The sequence below is a fragment of the Artemia franciscana genome, chromosome 7, assembly GCF_032884065.1.
Source record: "Artemia franciscana chromosome 7, ASM3288406v1, whole genome shotgun sequence".
Taxonomy (NCBI): Eukaryota; Metazoa; Arthropoda; class Branchiopoda; order Anostraca; family Artemiidae; genus Artemia; species Artemia franciscana.
The window spans coordinates 45384598-45410062 of NC_088869.1; the positions used below are offsets into that span (position 1 = coordinate 45384598).

The following is a 25465-nucleotide window of genomic DNA, read 5'->3' on the forward strand; positions in this document are numbered from 1 at the left end:
TCTTGAATCGCCTTTCAAAGCATTTGAACTTAAGTTTTGTTGTTTAAAGAAAATGCTTAACTATAAGCTCTTCCATTATTTTTCTGGTTACCCTTCCATTCCGCTCTTTTTCTATACATTCTTCCATTCCTTTCATTCTTTCCATTTTTATAGCATGCCCAGGGCTACCTAAATATAAGGAGGACTAACGCTCTTTATTCCACATTCTTTACATCAGATTTGAACATTGAAGTTCATCTCAAGTTTCTTCGTGTTTTACAAAATAATGCCATGCGTATTTTAACAAATGAAAGTAGTATCACTTCAGAAAGGACAATTTACGGACGCATTAAAATTATTCCAATGCATGACTTATTTTCCTTAGTATTTTTTATTTTTATTTTATCAGTCCCTGAAAAAATAAATAAAGACAATTATAATAAATATGAGGGAACCTACGGCTCTTTTCACCCGTCTCTTCTTTTCATTGAAGTTTAACAATTGTCAATTCTCAAAAAACAAAAATAATCCCTAAAAAAGGGACAGCTCCAAGAAATTCTATTCTAGGAGGGGGTCTGAAGCGTTAAACATGGTTTTTAAGTTGAGTTTTCTTTATTTTTCAAGAAAGATCATCTGAGATACATTACTCCTGAGGAATACCCGCAGCTCTTTTGAATGTGCGCAAGTAAACATACGAATCAAAATTCAAGGTTGTTTTTAAGGTTATCTATAAACAAAAAGAGGAACTTTTTATTTGGCTTATCTAACGAAAACAATTCTATATTTTTTGCTATTTTTTTTTTCAGGAAAAAGGCCAATGGAGGCATCTTTGAAAGGAACTGAACTCATTATATTTGACCCCACACAAGGTGGAATCGAACCAATGATAACAACACAGGATGAAATAAGCTTCATGATGAAGACAAGAAAAGCTTCGGGTGCAATACTGCTTGCAGGTAAATATTGAAGGGAAGGGAGATATATATATATATATATATATATATATATATATATATATATATATATATATATATATATATATATATATATATATATATATATATATATATATATATATATATATATATATATATATATATATATATATATATAACCACACTGAAGCAGTTCATTTACCACACCGTCAGCACCTCGTGCCTCATTATTATTTAATTCTTTTAGTACTGCCGCTAATTCTTCCTCACAAAATAAATATTCCTTCTCATCCACGGTATCACAAAGTTTTTCAGTTTCCTTCGTATCTTTTCCTGTAACTCTATTCCAGTTTAGGGAATCTTCTAAAGGATCTGTCCATCTTTCTTTAACTCTTTCCTTATTACTAATTGTGGCCCCGCTCCTATGTTTAAGTGGAAAAAGTCTGGATTGACTACTCCCTCTCAATTTATTAACATGCCAGTGCAATATTTTACTGTTATGTCGTCTAGCTGCATCTTCCAAATCCGTGGCAATTTCATCCATGGTCTGCACTTCACACCTTCCTAGTGCATTTTTTAGTATTTTCTCCAGTTTTTTACATTTTATTTTTACATACGATCTATCACTCAGATAATTCTTGTACAAACCCCTCCCCTCTTTATTAAACATAAAGATTATTCACTAATGTTCATAGCTGCGGTCCTAACTTTCTTCTCAAGACGCCATCAGCAACCTCACGAATTATTTTCCCAAAATTAATCTGTCAATTTTCTACATTGTCAGATTTTTAACTCTCCAATTCAATATCCAAATGTTTCTGAAATTTTCTCTCGAATTCTCATCCTGGAGTAAACCAACGTCATAACATCCCAGGAGGTAGTTACCCTTTCGAAATTTCAGCTTTAAATCAACCCTAGCCACTACTAGATGCTGACCTTTCAGAGGCGATGCTATAGCGCTGCCTATGGTATAAGGCCATACGGCTCCAATCTTTTACTATTTCTTTTCCTCACAGGCAGTTCGTAAGCAAGAAGTCGTCATATAAACTTTAGAGGGGCTCATTTGATTGGAAATCGGAAGTTCTAGTACCCTTTAAGGGTCAAAAATGATCAAAGGGCAACTTGCCCCCCCCCCCCCCCCACGCCCTTTTCCCCACACACACCCACTTAAATTTAGAGATATAAATTATGTAAAACAGTTCAAAGATCAAACAACAAAAACTCCGGGGTCTACATAACCCCCAGGGCCCGGGGACAGGTGTTGTAAGTTATGCCCTGGGCGCATATATAGTTTTTATAGGAGGGATACTCGTAGAAACTTCAGAGAGGACTCATTTGATTGGAAATTGCCTAGAGAGAAGTTGTAACTTATGTCCTGGGGGCATATAAAGTTTTTACGGAAGAAGTGGTTCTATAAACCTCAGAGGGGGAATCAAATGATTAAAAATTGAAAGTTCTAGTTAACTTTTTAAGAGTCCAAAGAGATCAGAGGTCAACTAGCCCCACGCCCTACGCCATTTTTTTCCGAACCCATCCAGTAAAAATTTGGTATACCCATTTTATTGAGGATAGTTCAAACATTTGATAACAAAAACTCCAGGGTCAACAAAACGCCCTAGAGCCCATTGACAAGTGTTTTAAGCAATGCCCCGGGGGTATATAAGTTTTTTTTTATGAAAGGTTGGTCGTATAAAGTCCAGAATTAGTTCATTTGATAGGAAATTGAAACCCAGTTACCTTTTTATGAGTCAAAAGAGATCGGAGTGTATTTATCATCAACCCCCCTACACTCTCTTTTTCTTAAATCTATCCAATGCATAACGAAACTTCGGGTCAACTTAACCTCCCAGAGCGTGGCGCAACTAGAGACTGTAACTTCTACCCCGGGGGTACATAAGGTTTTAAAGAAGAGGCTATCGTCTTAACTTCGGAGGGGACTCAAATGCTTAGAAATTCAAAGCTCTAGTTCTTTTTTTAAGACCCAAAAGTGATCCAATGGTAAATAGCCCCCCACCAACCCTCTTTCCTCTAAATGCGTCTTATCGAATTTTTACATTACCATTTTGTTCAAAATTGACCAAAAATCGACTCCAGGGATAACATAGCCCCCTTGAGCCTGCGGGCGAGTGTCGTTAGTTATGCCCCCGGGCATAAAAGTTTTTATGGAAGGGATGGCAGTATAAACTTCATAGGGGCTTATTCGATTGTAAATCAGAATTTCTAGTACCCTTTTTAAGATTTGAAAGTGACCAAAGGTCTATTAGCCCCCCTAGGCGCTTTTTCCCCAAACGCATCCAATCAAAATTTTGAGACAGATATCTTTTTCAAAATAGTTTAAACTTAAAATAACAAAAACTCCAGGTTTCATGCAACCCCCCTAGAGCCAATAGGCAAGTCTTGTAAGTTATGCACCAGGGGCATATAAATTTTTTCCGTAAGGGATGGCGGTATAAACTTCAGAGGTGGCTTATTTGATTGGGAATTGAAATTTCTAGTTACCTTTTTATGAGTAAAAAGTGAACGGAAGACATCCTCCCCCACACACACCGTCTTTTCTCCAAACGCTTTTAATCAAAATTTTTAGATAATCATTTTTTTAAATAGGCCAACATTCAGATAACAAAAATTTTAGGTCAATATCCCCCTCCCCCCAGAACGGAAGAGGATCTTCATATGGAAGAGGTATTCTTCGGATGGGACTCACATGACTAGAAATCTAAAGTTCTTGTTCCCTTTTTGAGTCAAAAGTAATCTGATGGAAACTAGCCCCTCCCTCCACCAAGTGTCTTTTCCCAAAACACTTTCAATCAAATTTTGAGATTTTCATTTTGTCCAAAATAGACTAAAGATCAATATAATAGAAACTCCAGGGTTCCCACAGCCCCCCAGAACCGGGGGCAAGTGTTGTAAATTATTCTCCGGGGCATATAAGATTTTTATTGAAAGAATGACCATATAAATTTTTTTGAGGGCCCATTCTAATTGAAATTAAAAGTTCTAGTTCCCGTTTTAAGAGTCAAAAGAGACCAAGGGCAACTAGTCCTCCTTCCTTCTTTATCCCCAAATCCATCTGATCGAATTTTTTGGATAGCCATTTTATTAAGAAATAAGTCAAAATATCAGATAACAAAAACTCCAGGTTCAACACTACTTCCTATAGACCTGGAATAAGTGTTGTATGTGACGTCCGGGGGGAGGGGCATATAAGGTTCTTATACGAGGATTTTAAAAAATAGCTTTACTATCAGATAAACCAAACCCCCACCCTCACTCAAAAAATGTATGAACGATATTTTATTCTAAAATTTAAGGCAACTCATCCCTGGCCCTCTTCGAACCAACCACCCCCCAAAAAAAACAGTCATTGACAATATTTAATTCCAAAAATTATGGGAGCTGGCCCCTATCCTACAAGGCCCGATACCCCTGCCTTCCCCAAAAGATTATCAATGATAAATCATGGGAACTGACCCTGGCCCTCTTTCTATGACCCAACCCCCAAAAATATTAACAAAATTTTATTCCAAAAACCATGTAGCCTTCCCCTGGCCGTGCCTCCATGACACCCCCCCTGACCAAAAATATTAATAAAATTCTATTTCAAATATCATGGGAATTCCGTTTAATTTTATAAGCTCTTTCCAAAACTATCCCAGACAGCTATATTCTTCCCTACGAACAAGGGTATGGCTACCGCCTCTTTCCCTAACGGTAAAAGCATTAGGCCTACTACATATTTGGCGCTTTACTAAATGGATTATATTAAAATATTCTATTTTGTATTTATTACAACATTCAAAACAAAAATGATAATTACAGTAAATCTAGACCAGGATTTACGAATAGGCCCACTAGGCCCTGTTGCTTTCACTCTTCCCAAAGATTTGGGAATTTCCTCGAACGTATTGAAAAAACGGAGCGGCAAAAACGCTTGGGCCTAGAGGCGTCAAATGTCTAAATTCAGCCCCGGGTGAAACAAAATCTTTAACTGTTGAGCTTTCAGCAATTAATATCATTATATATCAATTCAGTTAATTTTATTAGTTTTTGCCCAAACTGTTAATTTATTTTGAAATAAAAAATTATTTTTAAACAGATAATTTTGAAAAAATTGAAACTTTGGCAATAAAAAACGAGATTTTTTTTCGGAATAGCAAAATATTTTTGTCTGTTTTAAGCTTGATTTGCATATTCAATTTAAGCTTTACTCGTTTTAGTATTTATTTATTAATTTATATTAGTACCTTTTGTATGTTGTTTGATATGATTGTTTATTTAATTTCTGTTCGTTTTGTGTTTCATTTATTCTTTAATAGTAATTTCTGCTCATTACAAGTTTGAGCTATTGTAGGTTTCTATTTCTTCTGATCTTAAGTTTAATACGGCCTTTACTTTTCTTTACAAAACTTCTTTTTCGGAAAGTTTTTTTTAGTTAATACTTATAACATCAATATCAGCACTACTATGTACCCTGGTATCTTGTATTGATCCTGCCAGTCTTCGATTTAATACCCTGTTAACTTATGGGCTATTTCATGACCAAATACTGTGTAGGTTATAGCTAGATTTTTATACCTACAAAATTGTAGCAGTCTAAAGCCATTACTTTTTTCTTTCCCTACAAAAAATTAACCTATGTTACGGTACTATCCATCCCTATTTCAACCAGCCTGGGTGTTTAAATATCCTACTAAAAACGCCAGGTCCTCTCAAGTCTACACCGAAGTGCTTAAGCCGGCTTAGAACCGAAAAGCGAAGAGTCCCTGGGACCTCCAGTATGAATGAAGAATTTGCACAATTCTGGGCCCATCTTGGTCACAACATGGTTTTCAGCATTGGATGATAATTTTCTATCAACAAGAGTCAAAATCCTGCACAGACAATTTCAAGCCTATTACCATTGATCATTATATAATCATGCCTACAATTATTACGCTAATACAGAGAGGTAAGCTATAGTAGATAAACTAGCTAGGAAGAGGTTTTTCAGCCCGAATCTCGTGCGAATGCTGAGTCGTTTGAAACTTTCCTCGAGGGGCGCCATTCTTCAACTGGGAATAGAGTTGACAGCAAGGTCCCCAGTATTGCAGGTACCCCAACAGGTTTAAAATAGCCCTTTACATAGGCTGTTGTCCATAGATCTCGTCTGTTGACAGTCTGGATATACACATTATGTTTCAAATTGACTCGACATACCCCTCAACAATTCTTGAAAATTTCTCCTTAATACCCTTAGGCTTAGTAATAGTATTAGTAGTAGCAGTAGAAGTATTATTACTAGTAATTATAGGGTCCATTACGTTGGCTCAATATCCCCTGATGCTCCCCTTATGTATCTCCTAGCATATTCTGAAACGTTTGAATCTTTATACTCTAAGCTATTCCCGAGATACATCTGTTAAGCCCTTTTAATGTTTTACATCCCAATAACAGGACACATATTGTCCTTTGGTCAATTAATCTTCCTTTAAAGTATTAACAGAAAGTTCCAAATTAATACTCCAAGTGATCGCTGAAAAAGCCCTTTTGACAATCTGCTTGCACATAGTATGTTCTGATTTGGTCCAGTTTTCCCCTTAATATTCTCTTAAATATCCAACTTCATACACTTAGCCTTATTACTACTCGTATCATACCAACTGTACTAGAAGTAGAAGCAGCAGTGTTAGTAGTAGTAGGGGTCGTAGTAGAACTTGTGTATTTCCTTCTGGTCAGTTGAACTTCCCCCTAATCATGCCATGGAAGAAATTACCGTGGGAAAAATTTGATACGTTAAGGTTTCCTTAAGATATTGCGGCACCTTTTTGACAATCTTTATGCAAATATCAGGTTTTGATTTAGTTTGGCTTTTCCCTCAACTCTACCCCAAATTTTAACCTCAGTATCCTTAGTCTTAGCAGTAGTTCCTACGGAAGCAATGGTAGTAGCAGTAGTAACAACAGTAGGAGTAGTAGTAGTTGTACTAGCGCGCAAATTCTGTATTCTTGTACACTTGATTATCCCTCTCATTACTCCCTAAAACTCAATTCCCTTAGTCATTCCTGAGTTACGCCCTTTTGATAACCTGTGTGCACAAAATGCACTTTGATTTAGTTCAGCACACCTCTTAACATTCTCCCAAAACTCAACCTGAATGTCCTTGATGTTTTTGAACACTAAGGGTCAAACATTACCTCTTTGCTAATTGCAAATACGGTATGGAAAAACGAGCAAATTGAATAGCTTATAACGCTTGCCCCGAGGGCTGCGGGTTGGGAGGCTCATACCCCCAGAAACAAAGTTTCTACGCCTTTCATCTATGTTAATTAAAATGGCTAACTCAAAATTTTGATTGGATGCATTTGGGGAATTAATGGGCGTGAGGTGAGGCTGGTGGCCTTTTGATCACTTTTGACTCTTAAAAGGGGCACCAGAACTTTCAATTTCTAATCAAATGAGCTCCTTCGAAAGTTTCAACGACAACTCCTTCTATACGAAGTGCCTTGGTGAGAAAAATACGTCACTCGCACTATTGTGCTGTCTATTACGATTACAACTGTCTCCGTTGCTACCAGACAGTGAGAAACAACTTTTCGTCATATTTTATTGTGCTGAGATTTTGCAGGACTTGCGTTGCGCCAGATATACAACAGTGCCCATTTGAAGAACTTGAGTTGGCTCCAAAGCTCTAAAATGGCTGCTAAATCCCGCCTTTCCAGCCGCTACTCAATCTTCAAAAGTTTGGAATCAGATTTGTAATTATTATAGTCTCCCAAAATTTGGCCATACAGACACTAATAGGTTCTCTACCAAAAACCACTTTTCAAATCTTCTAGCAGAGAATAAGGCTCGTGAAGCTCTGTGAAAAACTCCACATGAAATTTAGAGGTTTATATGAAAGCAGAAACCACTTGGGGAATCTTAAGACTATGACCTTCCTAGTAACGATGAGTGGAACAGACAAATATCAATAGTGAGGAGTCTCTTCCCGACACAGTAGTAGAAGAGCGATTACAGTCCTTGCTTGATGATTCTTCAAGTGGTATTGAATCAGAGATTTTGCCTATTACGAATATTTCAGAAATTAGGAGACCAATGTTTGTCTCAAAAATAGACGTTTAGAGGTGTTGATCAGTTTTTCGGGTTACACTGCGACAAGCTAATAGCATACCTTCAGCTACTCAGAGCTGCTGGTTGTTGGTAACTTTAAAGCTGCATGCTTCACCTTGGAAAATTAGTTTGGTTTTAAGGCTGGTCATATACGCCGAAAATATACGCTTTATAATTCAGAATATGGTCTTTGAAATTGGATGAAATGATGATATACTGATTGTGGCAGCACATAATGTTTCTCGTGCCTTCGATTCTGGCATCCACCCTCAGCTACTATACTCTGTGAAAAGTAGTGGTCTTGATAGCTCTGTTTTGCTCAAGGTTATTATAAATGTACCTGCTCAGAATGTTTTCGTATCAAGCAAAGCTTCCATTAGAGTGTGTAAAAGTATTGGTCAATGAGGTAAAACGTCACCACCTTTAATAATAACAGTGCTTAAGATACTCGTGAGAAAGTTGCTATGAATTACATATTTCAAGATATATTAAGCGTTTGCCAAACACTGGTATCAATTAAAAAAGATTTGTCTCTCCTTAGTTTCAAATACGGAAACATAGGTTTGTCATTCAATGCATCTAAAAATAAGAACTTTATGTATGGCCGGTCTCATGCTACGACAGAAGGTGTGCAGATAGAAAGTCAAAATGTTTCGTCATCTGCAAGTATTAATTGTCTTGGTCTATCGATCTGTACCAGTATCAAATCGTGACGCAGCCTCCTGCTTGTGCGTCTTGGTGAGGAGCTGTAAAACATATTTGGATTTCTCGTTTGCTGCAAACTTCGATATAACAGATGTATGCTAGAAAGAGCTTTCAGCTCCTTTGTTCACCTTCATGTCATTGCTCTTTCAACTGTCGTAAAAGATTTTTACTCTTGAAACAGGTAGCTGATCGCCACTTCGGCTGAACCGCTAGCCATATCTGAGAGTGACCGTGAAAGATTTTTTGAAAGACTAGATCAGTCTCGTATGTTTTCCCAAGCAATGATTGAGTGTTAGTGCATCTTTTATTTGCATTTGTTTCTGTATGTTTTTTTCTACCTACTCCTTAACTCCTTTTTGCGTCTTCATGGGCAACAAAATTACCATTCATTCTTTCATTTAAATAGGTAAATTTTTATTCTATACAAACGCTGCGAATTGCGTTTTTTTTTTCTTTTTAAGGTTTTTGTAATTTTTTTATTATAATTGATTTTTGAATTAAGATAAAGCTGATGGAGAGTGATGTAAAAGTTAAGAGCCATGAATAATTGAAGAAAAAGTCAACAGAGATTGTCTGAGTGAGAGGCAAAGCTGGCATAAGTATTTCTTCTGAATTCTATAAAAAATATGTCATTTTACTTGTTGATAGATAGTCTATCATCTATCCATCCGTCATAGGATTGAACAAATCCCATAATATATCCTGTAAAATTGGACTTCATTAAATTTTGAAATTCGTTTATTTATTTACTATCCTATTTATTTACATCTGATTATGTTTTCCCCGTCAATTTGAGTCTCGTGGTTTTGGCTTCTTTGAAATACTAACTAATGCTAATACTAACTAATAATAGCTTAGCTCCGGCTCGTGGTTACTTAGCTGCAATTCGCCAGTTTTAGCGTGTTCTCATTATAAGCAAATGTTTTTATCAAATATATTTCACCTCCTTATAAGTGACTAACAAGATTGGAGGGCTGCTAGCCCCCCTCCCAAATCTTTTTTTTCCCTATGACGATTAAGTTTCACTTTTTCTCACAATTCTTTAAGAACGAATTTTGAAACACAAGAGTCGCTGAATTTGAATCATAAATACTTTTAAAGAGCTTTAAGACATTAGTGTAAAGAGCAAGGATTGAGGAATGGGCAACCCCCTTTATATACAGAATAATTTCTATTCGTTTTGAGTTTTAACGTTGATCCCTACTTCTAGCTGGAAAAACTTCCTTTTAAATTCAATTGACTCAAGAGAGAACATTTCTCTGTTAGTCCAAAAATTCATCTGTTTACCCAGAAGATAAATTTGCCTTTGCTTTAGTTTCAAGATGCAAGAGTCTAACACACAAAGGGCTAGTAGTTCGTTCAAGAGCCACTCATTTGCTAGCCACCAACATACTATCAACCTGTTCAGACTGCGTGGGAGGCCTTGTATGTTATCGCCTGGTGACTAGGGCAACCCATATCGATCTTATTTTATCACTAAATTGTTAGAAAACATGTTTGCGTTTTAAAGGATTTATAGTTGAAAGGGAAGTAGTTAAGGCATGGTTAAACTTTTTGTGTCTCTAACGCTATTTAGAAGGAAATGTCGAACTGAAGTTTATTTCATGGGTTTCTTAACAAATAAAATAACTTCTATTCTTAGAAATTTCTGGAAAGATTTTCTTTAATGCAGTCATTTTATTCTCACAAATAGAACAGCCTTAAATCATTCCTTTTTTTAGGAAGTTCTCGAGAGAACTACATATATCTTGGTTTATCGCGTGGAACGATCCAAATAATTTATCGCCGAGACGGGGAGAATGTTATAGACAACAACATAAAACCACTCTCTATTGATCTGGACAATGGTCACTATCATACAATACGCCTTCAAAGAAGGTCTGACGAAATAACTCTCAGCATTGATGGATATTCTACTTACTGGCCTTTAAAAGAATCAAGGGTTTATATGACGTCTTCAAGAATCTATATTGGGGCAATGCATAACGCAGAATATGAATTTGTTCGTGAAATAGATTCATTCGTAGGATGTTTAAAAAAGGTTGGTTGTTGCAATATCTCTCTTAAATTATACGCATGGCCAATGGCCATGGCCAATTTGCGGCTCTTTGAAAAATAAATAAACAAATTATATACTAATTAACAGTTTAATAAATTGAACAACTGTGGAAAAGACTGTAAATTCCAAGAATCATTAAAAGAAATTCAATTTCGAGCTGAAAATTTTAAAATTTTTGTATTTCTTGAAATTTTCTTATAAATCAATCAAAATTGACGTTGTTAACCATAGGTTATGGATTCTCCACTATATTTTCATATGAAAATCGACAGGATTATTTAATGAGAGGATTATTCATCCTGTTCAAATTTAAGAGGTAAACTTGTTCATTCTATAACTTAATATATTTTCTAACTTATTTTTGTTTGTCCCGTTATTACCAACAAACTTTAAGGACTACAAAATTTTTCGTTATAATTTATAACCCAATTAAAAAAACTTTTTTGTTATAATTTTTTTTTAACATTTGTCGTACCAATCATCCAATTCTGACCTTCAAAACCAATATAACTCGTTTTCTTTTCTTTTCCACTGATGTTCTCTTATTTGTCAAATGTGTAATATTTTTAGTTTAACTTTCAAGCACTAACAAAAAGCTTGTTAAGTTTCTGAACTTTCCTTAATTTGATTCCAAATTTGAAAAGGAAATTAATTAAGCCCTAACCAGACCATTGCTATGGTGACTTGTGAAAAGGGAAATCTTCCTTCAAATGTTCATTTCAAACGGATATTATGCCTTGTTCGCTATCTATATGCAATAATACAACTTTGAAATGTAATTATATATTGCTAATCAATTTTCGTCAAGTTATTATATTTTCTGTGCTGTTGAAATACTTCTTTGGAAGATTAATCTAGGAAAAAAAGTTTTTCTGAAGGAAGTAAACAGCGAATTAGAAACTTAAAACGAACAAAAATTATTGTTTCACAACCTTTCTAAAATATGTCTGAACTATGTGGACTATGTGGACTATGAACTATGTGGAAAATGTGGAATTGATTATATTTCTCATTGTTCGTAAGATTATAGAAAACTTACTGAGTAATGTTTACTTTCAGTAATGTAAAGCATTACTTTCAGTAATGCTTTACTGAAAATACAAAGCAATATAGGAGTCATTATACCTTTCCATGATTTACTTTGTCAAACAGTTCGTGGTAACGAACTGTAGTAACGGATCGACCCGGCTCAATAGTAAACGAAACTCTAAAAACGGAATTTCGATGCTAAAAGATATATCAAAACAATCGGATTTTTATGCTGATTTCAAATATATAAGTTTTAGTCTTTGTCAAACAAATATATCAAATTTAGTCTTTGTCATCAAAAGTTACGAGCCTGGGAAAATTTGCCTTATTTTGGAAAATAGGCGGAAACATCCCCTAAAGGTCATATAATCTTAAGGAAAATCACACCATCGCATTCAGCGTATCAGAGAAAACTACAGAAAAAATTTCAAGGTCCAATCTACAAAAATGCGGGATTTCGTATTTTTTGCCAGAAGACAAATCACGGGTGCGTGTTTATTTGTTTGTTTGTTTTTTTTCCCCAGGGGTCATCGTATCGACCAAGTGGTCCTAGAGTGTTGCAAGAGGGCTCATACTAACGGGAATGAAAAGTTCTAGTGCCCTTTTTAAGTGACCGAAAAAATTGGAGGGCACCTAGGCCCCCTCCCACGCTCATTTTTTTCCCAAAGTCAATGGATCAAAATTTTGAGATAACCATTGTGTTCCGCATAGCCGAAAACCATAATATCTATGTCTTTGGGGATGACTTACTCCCCCACAGTCCCTGGAGGAGGGGCTGCAAGTTACTAACTTTGACCAATGTTTACATACAGTAATGGTTATTGGGAAGTGTACCGACGTTTTCAGGGGGATTTTTTGTTTGGGTGTGGGGTTGTGGGGAGGGGGCTATATGGGAGGATCTTTCTTTGGAGGAATATTTCATGGGGGAAGAGAAATTCAATGAAAAGGGCGCAGGATTTTCTAGCATTACTATTAAAAAAAAAACAATGAAAATATAAACATGAAAAAGTTTTTCCAATTGAAAGTAAGGAGAAGCATTAAAACTTAAAACGAACAGAGATTATTACGCATATAAGGGTTTCTAAAAATACTTTAGCATAAAGAGCGAGGTATTTAGAAGGAGATAAATACTTCGCTCTTTATGCTAAATTATTTTTAATAATTTCAACTATTTATTCTACGGCCTTTCTGATTCAGGGGTCATTCTTAAAGAATTGGGACAAAACTTAAGATTTAGTTTGAAGAGCGAGGTATTAACGAGGGGACAAACTCCCTCATATATATAATCAAAAATATAAGAATATAAAAGTTTGTTACGTAAGTTAATTCTTAAGTTACGTATATTTTTTACTAATATAAACGTTTGTTAAAAATTAAAAGTTCTAGTTGCCTTTATAAGTAACCGAAAAAATTGGAGGGCAACTAGGCCTCCTTCCCCACCCCTTATTTCTCAAAATCGTCTGATCAAAACTAAAAGAAAGCCATTTAGCCAAAAAAAAAGAATTAATAGCAAATTTCATTTTAATAATTTATGTACGGAGAGCCAAAATCAGACATGCATTAATTCAAAAACTTTCAGAAATTAAACAAAAAAAACAAGTTTTTTGAAATGAAAGTAAGGAGCGACATTAAAACTTAAAACGAACAGAAATTACTCCTTATATGGAAGGGGCTTTTCCTCCTCGACACCCCGCTCCTTGCGCTAAAGTTTGACTCTTTCTCGCAACTCTACTTTTTAAAACAATAAAAAACTTTAGCGTAAAGAGCGGGGTGTCGAGGAGGAAAAGCCCCTTTCATATAAGGGGTAATTTCTGTTCGTTTTAAGTTTTCATGTCGCTCCTTACTTTCATTTCAAAAAACTTGTTTTTTTTATTTAATTACATTCAGAAACTGGCAATTCTTAAGGTTTACGTTCCCTGTTCAAACACTTGTATGTTATTTTTCTGCAGTCCTTAGGTTTCTTATTTTTCAACGTAAGACGACGTTTTTACGATTATTCAATAGCTAAGATTCAGTTTCATCCATCTTTCAAGTTATATGTTTGAAAGTGGCTTTTAACCTCTTCTTGATTGTAATACAAGCTAAAATCTGGTTGTACGTTGAAAACGAAAAATTCCCTATTTCTCAGCAATTTTGGATTACTCTCTGAGAAAAAGTCTAAGGCTATGTCTTCATCATGGCTTTTTAAGCAAAGTTGCCCTTGCTTTTTTACTTCTTTAGGCAGCTCACGTCTCTATTGGTACTTTTTAAGGGTTAAGAAGACAAACCACGCGTATTTGAAGTGGCCTTTTCCACAAAAAAAAAATTGTTTCTTGATGGACATAAACCTATTTATACTCGGCCGACTTCAACTGAAAAAGTAACAATTAAGACATGACTTAATTAAAATCATCATTCTGCCCCTCCTTCACCCTCATAGTGTCAAACATAGCCCTAAATAATATATTTATTTCTTGTTCTTTGTTAACAGGCATTGTGAAATCCCCCGATCAATAACATCACGGCATTGCGAAAGAATAAGAACAGTTGGGTAAACATATAATTTAAGATTGTCAACGAGAGCTTCAGCAAAAAGTGCTAGTTATATTTTATTTAGCCTTTGGGTTCCTTAATTTGCAACATAATAATTCATCCTTACTTTTAGTTAAAAAAAAACTTGTTATTTTTTATTTAATTTAGTTATCAGAGGCAACGCTATAGAATTTCCTATAGTTAAGACCATACGGCTCCTATGTTTTATTAAATACAAAAAACTAATTTTTTTAGCTGAAAGCAAGGAACGACATTAAAACTTAAAACGAACAGAAATTACCCCGTATATAAAATGGGTTGTCCACTCTGCAATCCCTCGCTCTTTACGCTAAAGCTTTTAATTGTTTTAAAAAGTTGAATTGTGGCAAAGAGTCAAACTTTAGCGTAAAGAGCGAGGGATTGCGGAGGGGACAACCCATTTCATATATGGAGTAATTTCTGTTCGTTTTAAGTTTTAATGTCACTCCTTACTTTCAGCTAAAAACATTAGTTTTTTGTATTTAATTTCTGAACGTTTTTGAATTAATGCATGTTTGGTTGTGGCTCTCCGCACATAAATTATTAAAATGAAATTTATATATTAATTCTGTTTTTGGCTAAATGGCCTTCTCTTAGTTTTGATCAGACGATTTTGAGAAATAAGGGGTGGAGAAGGAGGCCTAGTTGCCCTCCAATTTTTCGGTTACTTAAAAAGGCAACTAGAACTTTTAATTTTTAACGAACGTTTTTATTAGTAAAAAATATACGTAACGTAAGAATTAACTTACGTAACAAACTTTCATAACCTTATATTTTTATTATGTATACGAGGGGGTTTGTACCCTCGTTAATACCTTGCTCTTTACACTAAATCGTAAGTTTTGTCCCAATTCTTTAAGAATGACCCCTGAATCAGAAAGTCCGTAGAATAAATAGTTGAAATTACTAAAAATACTTTAGCATAAAGAGCAAGGTATTTATCTCCTCCTAAATACCTCGCTCTTTATGCTAAAGTATTTTTAGAACCCTTCATATGCGTAATAATCATTGTTCGTTTTAAGTTTCAATGCTACTTCTTCCTTTCATTTGAAAAAAACGTTTTCAAGTTTATTTTTCATTGTTTTCTTATAGTAATGCTAGAGAATCCTGCGCCCTTTTCATTGAATTTTTCTTCCCCCATGACAGATTCCTCCAAGGAAAGATCCTCCAACATAGCCCCCTCTCCTCAGCCCCACCCCCAAACAAAATAAAATCCCCCTGAAAACGTCTGTACACTTCCCAATAACCATTACTATATTTAAACACTGTTCAAAGTTTGTAACTTTCAGCCCCTCCCCCAGGGGTTGTGGGGGAGTAAGTCATCCCCAACAAAATGGAACAAAATGGCTATCTCAAAATTTTGATCCGTTGACTTTGGGAAAAAAAATGAGCGTGGGAGGGGGCCTAGATGCCCTCCAATTTTTTTGGTCACTTAAAAAGGGCACTAGAACTTTTCCTTTCCGTTAGAATGAGCCCTCTTGCGACATTTTAGGACCACTTGGTCGATACGATGGCCCCTGGGAAAAAACAAAAAACAAACAAACAAACAAATAAACACGCACCCTTGATTTGTCTTCTGGCAAAAAATACAAAATTCCACATTTTTGTAGATAGGAGCTTGAAACTTCTACAGTAGGGTTCTCTGATACGCTGAATCTGATGGTGTCATTTTCGTTAAGATCCTACGACTTTTAGGGGGTGTTTTCCCCTATTTTCCTAAATAAGGCAAATTTTCTCAGGCTCGTAACTTTTGATGGGTAAGAATAAACTTGATGAAACTTATATATTTAAAATCAGCATTAAAATGCGATTCTTTTGATGTAGCTATTGATATAGCTACTTTTTTAGAGTTTAAAAAAAAACTTTTAAAAAAACTTAGAGTATTTTTTTATCAATTTTTTAGAGTTTTGGTTACTATTGAGCCGGGTCGCTCCTTACTACAGTTCGTTACCACGAACTGTTTGATTATTTATTTTATCCAGAGACATTCATGTGGAAGGGATATTCGTATAAACTTCAGAGGGGGCTCATTCGATTGGAAATCAGAAGTACTAGGGCTCTTTTGAAGAGTAAAAATGGATCTGAGGGCGACTACCCCCCCAAGCCTTGTTTCCAAATACATCCAATACAAATTTTAAAAATAGCCATTTTGTTAAAAATAGTTCAAAGATCAGATAACAGAAACCTCCCAATGCCCGGGGGTAGGCGTTGTAAGTAATGCTTTGGGGCAAACATGGCTCTCATGGAAGAGATGCTCGTAAAAACTTCTAAGCGGGCTCATTTGATTGGAAATTGAAAGGTCCAGTTCACTTTTTAAGAGTCAAAACAGACTGGAGGGCAAATAGTCCCCCGTGCCCATTTTCCCAAACCCATTTGATAAAATTTTGAGATAGCCATTTTGTTAAAATAGTACAAACTTTAGATAACAAAAAGTGTGGGGCCAACACAAACCGCAGGAGCCTTGGCAAGTGTGTTAAGTTATGCCCCATGGGCATATACGGTATTTACGTAATGGTTGGCCATACGAACTTCAGAGGTGGCTCATTTGATTGAAAACGGAAAGTTCAAACGGACGAAAACGAAAAGTAGCCTTTTTGTGAGTCAGAAGGGATCAAAGGGCATCTACCCTCCCCCCTCCCTCACACACACACCCTTGTTTCTCCAAATGCATTTGATAAAAATTCTGAGATTGCCAGTTTGTTGGGAATAGTCCAACGATCAGATAACAAAAATTTCGGGATCAGTATAATATCCCACCAGAACCCAGGGGAAGGGTTGTAACATATACCCTGGGAGCATTTAAACTTTATGGTAGAATCATATAAACCTTGGAGGGGACTCAAATGCTTAGAAATTGAAAGTTCCGATTTCCTTTTTACGAGTCAAAAGTGATCCGATGTCAACTAGCCCCACCAGACCACTTTTCCCAAGTGCGTCCCATCGAATTTTTTATACTGCTATTTTGTTCAAAATCGACTAAAGATCATATAAAAAAAAAATTCCAGGAATAATACTCCAGTTCGTTCATTGCTCTTAGCCGAATAGAATCGTTTTCCTGCGAGCCCGTTGAAATATAAGTGAATTATACATCTGTTGTGACTTAATAAGCCAAATGTTATTATAATGGATAAGAAAATGGTTTATAAAGGATATTATTACTATAAAAGGTATTATAATTATAATTTATAAAGGATAAAAAGGATCAAGATTCTCACAGTTGTCAGTTCATTCATTGCTCTCAGCCGAATAGCATCGTTTTCGTGAGAGCCCGTTCAAATGTAAGTGAATTTATACACCTGTTGTGACGTAATAAACTAATTGCTATTAATGTATTTGTCTCCTCTGCTGGTGTTACCTAATTTGATCAAACAACTTAAATGGGGAAAACTTCGAAAGAGCATATGAATTTAGAATCCGCTTGTAAATCCACTGATAGTGTGATAATGCATGAATCAATTCAAGGCCTCGCAACGAATATTCAACACATATTATCTACTCTGATAAGCATTAAAGTAGAAATAGAATGACTGAGAAGTGAAATTTTAGAAATCAGAGGTTAAATAAGTAATATATTATCCAGGACCCAAGATTTGGAAAGTTACAAAAAGTCGATGATGTCCATGGTTAAAAAAAAGCTTATTTTATAATGGATAAATAAAAACTTAGTGATTTATCCTTAATCACTAAGCTACACAATGAAGTTAAGGGCCTCCAGCTGTCAGTGAACCGGTCCTATGATAACCCCAGGCTTGGACCCTTATAAAATAAAGTACTCAGCTTATAAAATGCTGACCGATGAAGCAACATCATAGCCTGAAACCTAAAGTGTTTCTCTGAAAGAGGAGGGCTTGGAAAAAATTGGTGAACAATTGCAGAAATTACAGATTCAACGTGAATTCCTGGTCATTGAATGAAATGACAAACTCACTAGAGTCCAACCCCACAACATTAATGATAAGTTTCCGATTTTGCAAGCAAATAAACTACTTCACGATCGAGTTTTTAGGGAAAAAGCCTGCATGGATAATTGCCGGTTATTCTCTAAAGTATATTTATCCGATGATGTGAGCAAGTCTGTCCAAGGTGTCTGCTCATCCCTCCTGAAGAAAAAACGTGAACTTAAACAGAATGGATTTCATTCCTGGATTCCTCCAGTAACCTTACTAATCCTGTGCTATATCGACGAAGTTGGAGAGAAGAAAAAGATGGATTGGTTTCGAATCAAACCAAATTGTCTTTTTTCTTTGTGGGGTCAATTAACGTCACTTAGCTGAGAAGTAAATATTTTCTTTGTGATATATTGATTTTTTTTTTCCCCGATATAGTGTGATTTAAAATTACCTGGGCTCGTAGCTGAATGACATGATATCTTCCGCGAGAATAAATCCATTTAGTATAAGTTTCAGTACTTTTAGTTTTCTGCGGGAAAGGCATGAGGGGGGGGGGGTGGTACTCCTTGGCGTGAGGTCTATACACGATAATGTTTAGTCAAGGTTATGTGATCCCTGCATCCAGGCTGGAAAGAATTGAAAGAAGTTCAGCCCTTTCTACTAATGTATTTCAAACGCCCCTAGCCCATGATAATAATGAAATTTAAACTCTTTTACCCAAACAACCTTGAATAAGTTTATCATTTTTAAAATCTATCAAGGAAAAAATCGACTGTATAAGATAAAAATTAAATACCCCTAAGCTCATAGTATACAGTGATTAAAAAATTATAAAAGTTTGCTGGTTAAATTTTTAGAGCAAGTGAATAAATTTATTATGAAAATGCATTTAAAAAATCTGATTTACGCGAAAAACATCGCTTGGACAGACAAAATCCAGCTACTTCTTCTAGTAGTCGAACTTCTAGTACTCTAAACTACGTTTTGGCCAGCTTTTGTATTTCATCGCATAGGTGCTTCCATCCTGTGCTTTACATGCTTTTTTAGAGCTCTATTGCAAGCTTCAGAGCAATCATTTGCTTTTATTTAGCCACCATTGGAATCTCGATATTTTAAAATGTATTGTCAGAAGTTGTGATGCGTCTGTAGAGAGACTCATAAACTTGGCAATTTTTTAGCGCTTCTGGTGCTCGTAAAGGTGCTTTGGAGCGTCCGCTCGACGTGCTTCCCGTCACCATTGGATTTCCCGTGCTCTAATCTATATCTCCTTTTTCCAGAAGTGCACGATTCTAATGATATTTTCCGTTCAACAGCCCCATTATTTAGTATAATTGCCAGTCAAATGGTGGGGAATACTTTCGGTTGGTGATGCAACTTTTAGAGTAGAGGATTGGCAGAATAGGAGTAGAGTTGTTGTTATGCTGTTTTTATTGTGTTCCTTTTTTTGTCAATGGTCCACGTAGCTCTTTTGTTGAATTAAATATAAAAAAAAATAGTTTTTTTTAACTGAAAGTAAGGAGCGACATTAAAACTTAAAACGAACAGAAATTACTCGGTATATGAAATGGGTTGTCCCCTCCACAATCCCTCGCTCTTTACGCTAAAGTTTTTAATTGTTTTAAAAAGTAGAATTGTGGCAAAGAGTCAAACTTTAGCGTAAAGAGCGAGGGATTGTGGAGGGGACAACCCATTTCATACACCGAGTAATTTCTGTTCGCTTGAAGTTTTAATGTCGCTGCTTACTTTCAGTTAAAAAAAAAATTTCTTATATTTAATTTCTGAACGTTTTTGAATTAATACATGCTTGATTTTGGCTCTCCGCACATAAATTATTAAAATGGAATTTGCATATTAATTCTTGTTTTGGCTAAATGGCTTTCTCTTAGTTTTGATCAGACGATTTTGAGAAATAAGGGGTGGGGAAGGAGGCCTAGTTGCCCTGCAATTTTTCGGTTACTTTAAAAGGCAACTAAAACTTTCAATTTTTAACGAACGTTTTTATTAGTAAAAAATATACGTAACTTAAGAATTAACTTACTTAACAAACTTTTATATTCTTATATTTTTATTATGTATATGAGGGGCTTGTCCCCTCGTTAATACCTCGCTCTTTACATTAAATCTTAAGTTTTGTCCCAATTCTTTAAGAATGATCCCTGAATCAGAAAGGCCGTAGAATGAATAGTTGAAATTACTAAAAATACTTTAGCATAAAGAGCAAGGTATTTATCTCCTCCTAAATACCTCATTCTTTATGCTAAAGTATTTTTAGAACCCCTTATATGCGTAATAATCTCTGTTCGTTTTAAGTTTTAATTCTACTCCTTACTTTCAATTGAAAAAACTTTTTCATGTTTATTTTTTCATTGTTTTTTTATAGTAATGCTAGAAAATCCCGCGCCCTTTTCATTGAATTTCTCTTCCCCCATGACATATTCCTCAAAGGAAAGATCCTCCCACATAGCCCCCTTCCCTCAACTCCGCCCCCAAACCATAAAAATCCCCCTGAAAACGTCTCTACACTTCCGAATAACCATTACTGTATGTCAACACTGGTCAAAGTTTGTAACTTGCAGCCCCTCCCCCAGGGACTGTGGGGAAGTAAGTCACCCCCAAAGACATAGTTATTATGGCTTTCGACTATACAGAACAAAATGGCTATCTAAAAATTTTGATCCGTTGACTGTGGGAAAAAAAATGAGCGTGGGAGGGGGCCTAGGTGCCCTCCAATTTTTTTGGTCACTTAAAAAGGGCACTGAAACTTTTCATTTCCGTTAGAATGAGCCCTTTGGCCACATTCTAGGTCGATACGATGACCCCTGGAAAAAAAAAAAAACAACAAAAAAAAAAACAACAAATAAACACGCACCCGTGATTTGTCTTCTGGCAAAAAATGCGAATCTCCACATTTTTGTAAATAGGAGCTAGAAAATTTTGCTGTAGGTTTCTCTGATACGCTGAATGCGATGGTGCAATTTTTGTTAAGATTCTGTGACCTTTAGGGGGTGTTTCCGCCTACTTTCCAAAATAAGGCAAATTTTCCCAGGCTCGTAACTTTTGATGACAAAGATTAAATTTGATGAAACTTATATATTTAAAATCAGTATGAAAATCTGATTCTTTTGATGTATCTTTTAGCATCAAAGAGTTTCGTTTTAGGGTTTCGGTTACTATTGAGGCGGGTCGCTCCTTACTACAGTTCGTTACCACGAACTGTTTGATATAAACTACTACTACTACTACTACTACTACTAATAATAATAACTCACTGCAGCACCAAGCCGCCTGAGGCCAACACAGCTACGCACGCTCCTCCTCCAACCTAATCTATTTAAAGCCTCCCTCTTTACACCCTCCCAGGAAGTTCCCATTTCCTTTAAATCTTTATTTATGACATCCTCCCAACCCAGACAAGGACGACCTGCTTTCTGTGTAGCCCAAGACGGTTGGCCAAAAAGGACAATCTTCGGTAATCTGTCATCCTTCATCCGTAGAACGTGGCCTAGCCATCTCAACCTTTCTTTCAATATAGCCCCAGAAAGCGGGATTGAACCACACTTTTCGTACAACCTACTGTTTGAAATACGGTCAGTCAGCCGGGTACCCAGAACAATCCGTAGGCAATTTCTCTGGAAAACATCTAGTAAATTTTCATCTGCTTTTCGGAGTGCCCATGCTTCAGAGCCATATTTGACCACTGTCATCACTGTAGCCTCCAATATTCTAATCTTGGTTTGTAGACTTATCTTTCTATTCTTCCAAACTTTTTTTAACTGTGAAAAAACACCCTGGGCCTTAGCTATTCTACTTTTAACATCTTCACTGCTCCCACCATCTTTACTAATAATACTACCAAGGTAAGTGAAGCTCCCAACCTGATCAATCTTTTCGTTACCTAATGTCACCTGTTCATCTTCACTTATTCCTAGCCTTAGTGACTTAGTCTTCTTAACATTAATTTTCAAGCCTATTTTAGCACCCTGAACTCGTAAAACCTCTAAAAATTCATTCATTTTGCTCAAACTTTCATCTAATATGCTTAAATCATCAGCATAATCTAAGTCCTGGAGCGTTCTTCCTCCCCATTTGGTTCCATGGTCTCTAATTTTCTTTCCTGTGCTCCTTAAGACGAAGTCCATCAAAATGATCCATATAAAGGGGGATAGAACACAACCCTGCTTAACTCCTGATTGAATACAAAACCAGTTGGTAACCTCATTTCCTACCTTATCGGCAGCAGTATTATTCTCGTACATAGCGCAAATCACTTTAATGTATTTTTCAGGTATACCATATAACAACAAGACCTTTGTTAACGCTGTTCTATCAACAGAATCAAAAGCTTGCTCATAATCGATAAAATTGAGGACCAAAGGTGTTTGACAACGAAGGGACTTCTCAATTATTAACCTAAGAGTGAAAACATGGTCGACACATCCTCTAACTTTTCTAAAACCGCATTGTTCTTCCCTTAAAACTTTGTCTACAGCATGTCTCAGTCTAAAAAGTATCATATTACTCAGTAATTTGCTACCTACAGAGACCAGACTAATGCCTCGATAATTACAACACTCACTCTTGTCACCTTTCTTATACAGTGGTTTAATTAAGGTTTTCCTAAAATCATTGGGTACTTCCCCTTTTTCAAAAATCATGTTCATAATCTTCAGTAGCTTATTCCTAACCTCAGAGCCACCATATTTAAGAAACTCATTAATCATACTATCAGCAGCTGGGGCCTTATTATTTTTTAATCCTTTTAGTACTGTCGCTAATTCTTCCTCACTAAACAAATCTTACTTCACATCCAAGGTATCACAAACTTTTTCATTTTCATCTATATCTTTTCCTGCAACTGTATCTCGGTTTAGCACATTCTCAAAATGTTCCACCCGTCTTTCTTTAACTTTTTCCTTATCACTAATTGTGGCCCCGTTTCTATCTTTAACTGGGACTAGTCCGGATTGGCTACTCCCTTTCAATTTATTAACATGCCAGTATAATATTTTTCTATTATGCCGTCTAGCCGCATCTTCCAGATCCTCAGCAATTTTATCCATCGCCTCCACTTCACATCTCCTTAGTTCGCATTTTAATGCTTTCTCCACTTTCTTTACATTCCTTTTGTTTTCATACGACCTATCACTCAGATAATTCTTATACAAACCCCTTCTACTCTCTATTAAATCTAAAGCTTTTTCACTAATATTCCTAGTTGCAGTCTTAGCACTCTTCCCTAGGACACCATCAGCAACTTCACAAATTGTTTTTCTGAAATTATTCCATCCATCTTCCACATTGTCAAATTTTAAACTCTCAAGTTTAGTACTCAACTGTTCCTGGAATTTGTTTCTCAAATTTTCATCCTGAAGTCTACCAACATCATAACTTTCCGGGAGGGAGTTACCCTTCCGAAATTTCAGCTTTAAATTAACCTTAGACACTACTAGATGGTGATCTTTACTTTTAACATCAATAACGGCACTTCAATTTATGATTTATCTATCTATATAAAAATAAGTTGTCTGTCTGTGTGTCAGGTGACGTCATGTTTCTGTGTTGACTGACGTCATCAAGTTAGTTGTCGTCATTTTTGCTACGACGGTGACGTCATTCAAGATATTTAAGACATATGTTCACGTAGAAATCTATTAATGTTTAAGTTTAAAATGACTGATGAACTGGCAAAAGCCGATGAAGATGCTCAAAGAGTCTATGCCAAAGAACTTGCTGCTGATAGAGAAAGTCAGAGAAGAAAGCGTGCGGAGGAATCAAAAGAACAGCAAGGAAACAGGCTTGAGGCTGATAGAGAAAGAAAGAACAGAAAGCGTGCCGAGGAATCAAAAGAACAGCAAGGAAACAGGCTTGAGGCTGATAGAGAAAGAAAGAACAGAAAGCGTGCCGAGGAATCAAAAGAACAGCAAGGAAACAGGCTTGAGGCTGATAGAGAAAGAAAGAACAGAAAGCGTGCCGAGGAACTACCAGAGCAACGTGGAAGCAGACTTGCTGCTAAAAGAGAAAGTGAAAAAAGAAGGCGTGCCGAGGAATTACAAGAACAGCAAGAAATCAGGCTTGCTGCTTATAGAGAAAGTAAGAAAAGAAAGCGTGCCGAGGAATCACAAGAACAGCAAGAAATCAGGCTTGCTGCTAATGGAGAAAGTAAGAAAAGAAAGCGTGCCGAGGAATCAGAGCAACCTGAAAGTTATCGCCTGGCATTCAGGTACAACCCAGTCGATGATTATAGCTTGAGTAGATGTGTTCAAATCGGGACAATGTCTAAAATTTGTCCCTATTGCAAGGCCTTGAGATTCAATGGTGAAACAATGGGAATGTGTTGCGCCTCAGGAAAATTTAAACTTCCTCTATTGGCTGCACCACCAGAGCCATTGAAGACTTTCCTTACTGGAACTACGTCAGAATCTAAGCGTTTTTTGTCACAAATCAGAAAATACGACTCATGTTTCCAAATGACGTCGTTTGGAGCCCAAATCGAAAATCCAGATCAATTTATGTCTACTTTCAAAGTAAAAGGGCAAATTTATCATAGAGCAGGGTCCCTTCTACCATTCTCAGGCGAGAATTATAAATTTTTACAATTGTACTTCATCAGTGATAGAAATTCTGAATTGAATGCATGTTGCGAAATTTCTCCCAACGTTGAAAGGACAATCGTTTCCCAATTGCAACATCTTTTCCACGAAAATAATAATATAGTGCGTCTGTTCAAAACAGCCATCGATTTGATGCCTACTGATACGCATAAAATTGTTATTTCCGCTGACAAAACGCCTCCTGGCCAACATGTGCGTAGATACAATGCTCCAACTATCGACGAAGTGGCAATCGTTATGGTCGGTGATCAGTTTTTACCTCGAGATATTATTCTTCATAAGCGAAACGCTCAGTTGTTAAGAATTGCTGAAACTCATCGATGCTACGATGCCCTACAATATCCTATCATTTTTTGGGATGGAGCCGACGGCTATCACTTTAATATTAAATTGATGAATCCAGCCACTAACAAAGAAATGAATAAGAAATGCAGTGCAATGCATTATTATTCCTATAGACTAATGATTCGGCAGTTTGAAGAAAATTATATTTTAAAATGCCGTGAATTGTTTCACCAATTTGTCGTTGATATGTATGCTAAAATTAAATCAGAACGTTTGCTATATATCCGCCTGAATCAGACCAAGCTCCGCTCTGAACAATACATTCATTTGCGA

At 36.1% G+C, this 25465-nt stretch overlaps 1 protein-coding gene across 1 annotated transcript in view; it reads left to right on the top strand.

Annotated features, from left to right (window-relative positions):
- The window catches only part of LOC136029360 (neurexin 1-like), a 117684-nt gene that overhangs the window by 49807 nt on the left and 42412 nt on the right, over positions 1-25465 (top strand). The window contains exons 3-4 of the mRNA XM_065707672.1: positions 786-935; positions 10430-10749. Coding sequence (XP_065563744.1) covers positions 786-935; positions 10430-10749 — 470 coding nt within the window. The remainder of the gene's footprint in view (positions 1-785; positions 936-10429; positions 10750-25465) is intronic.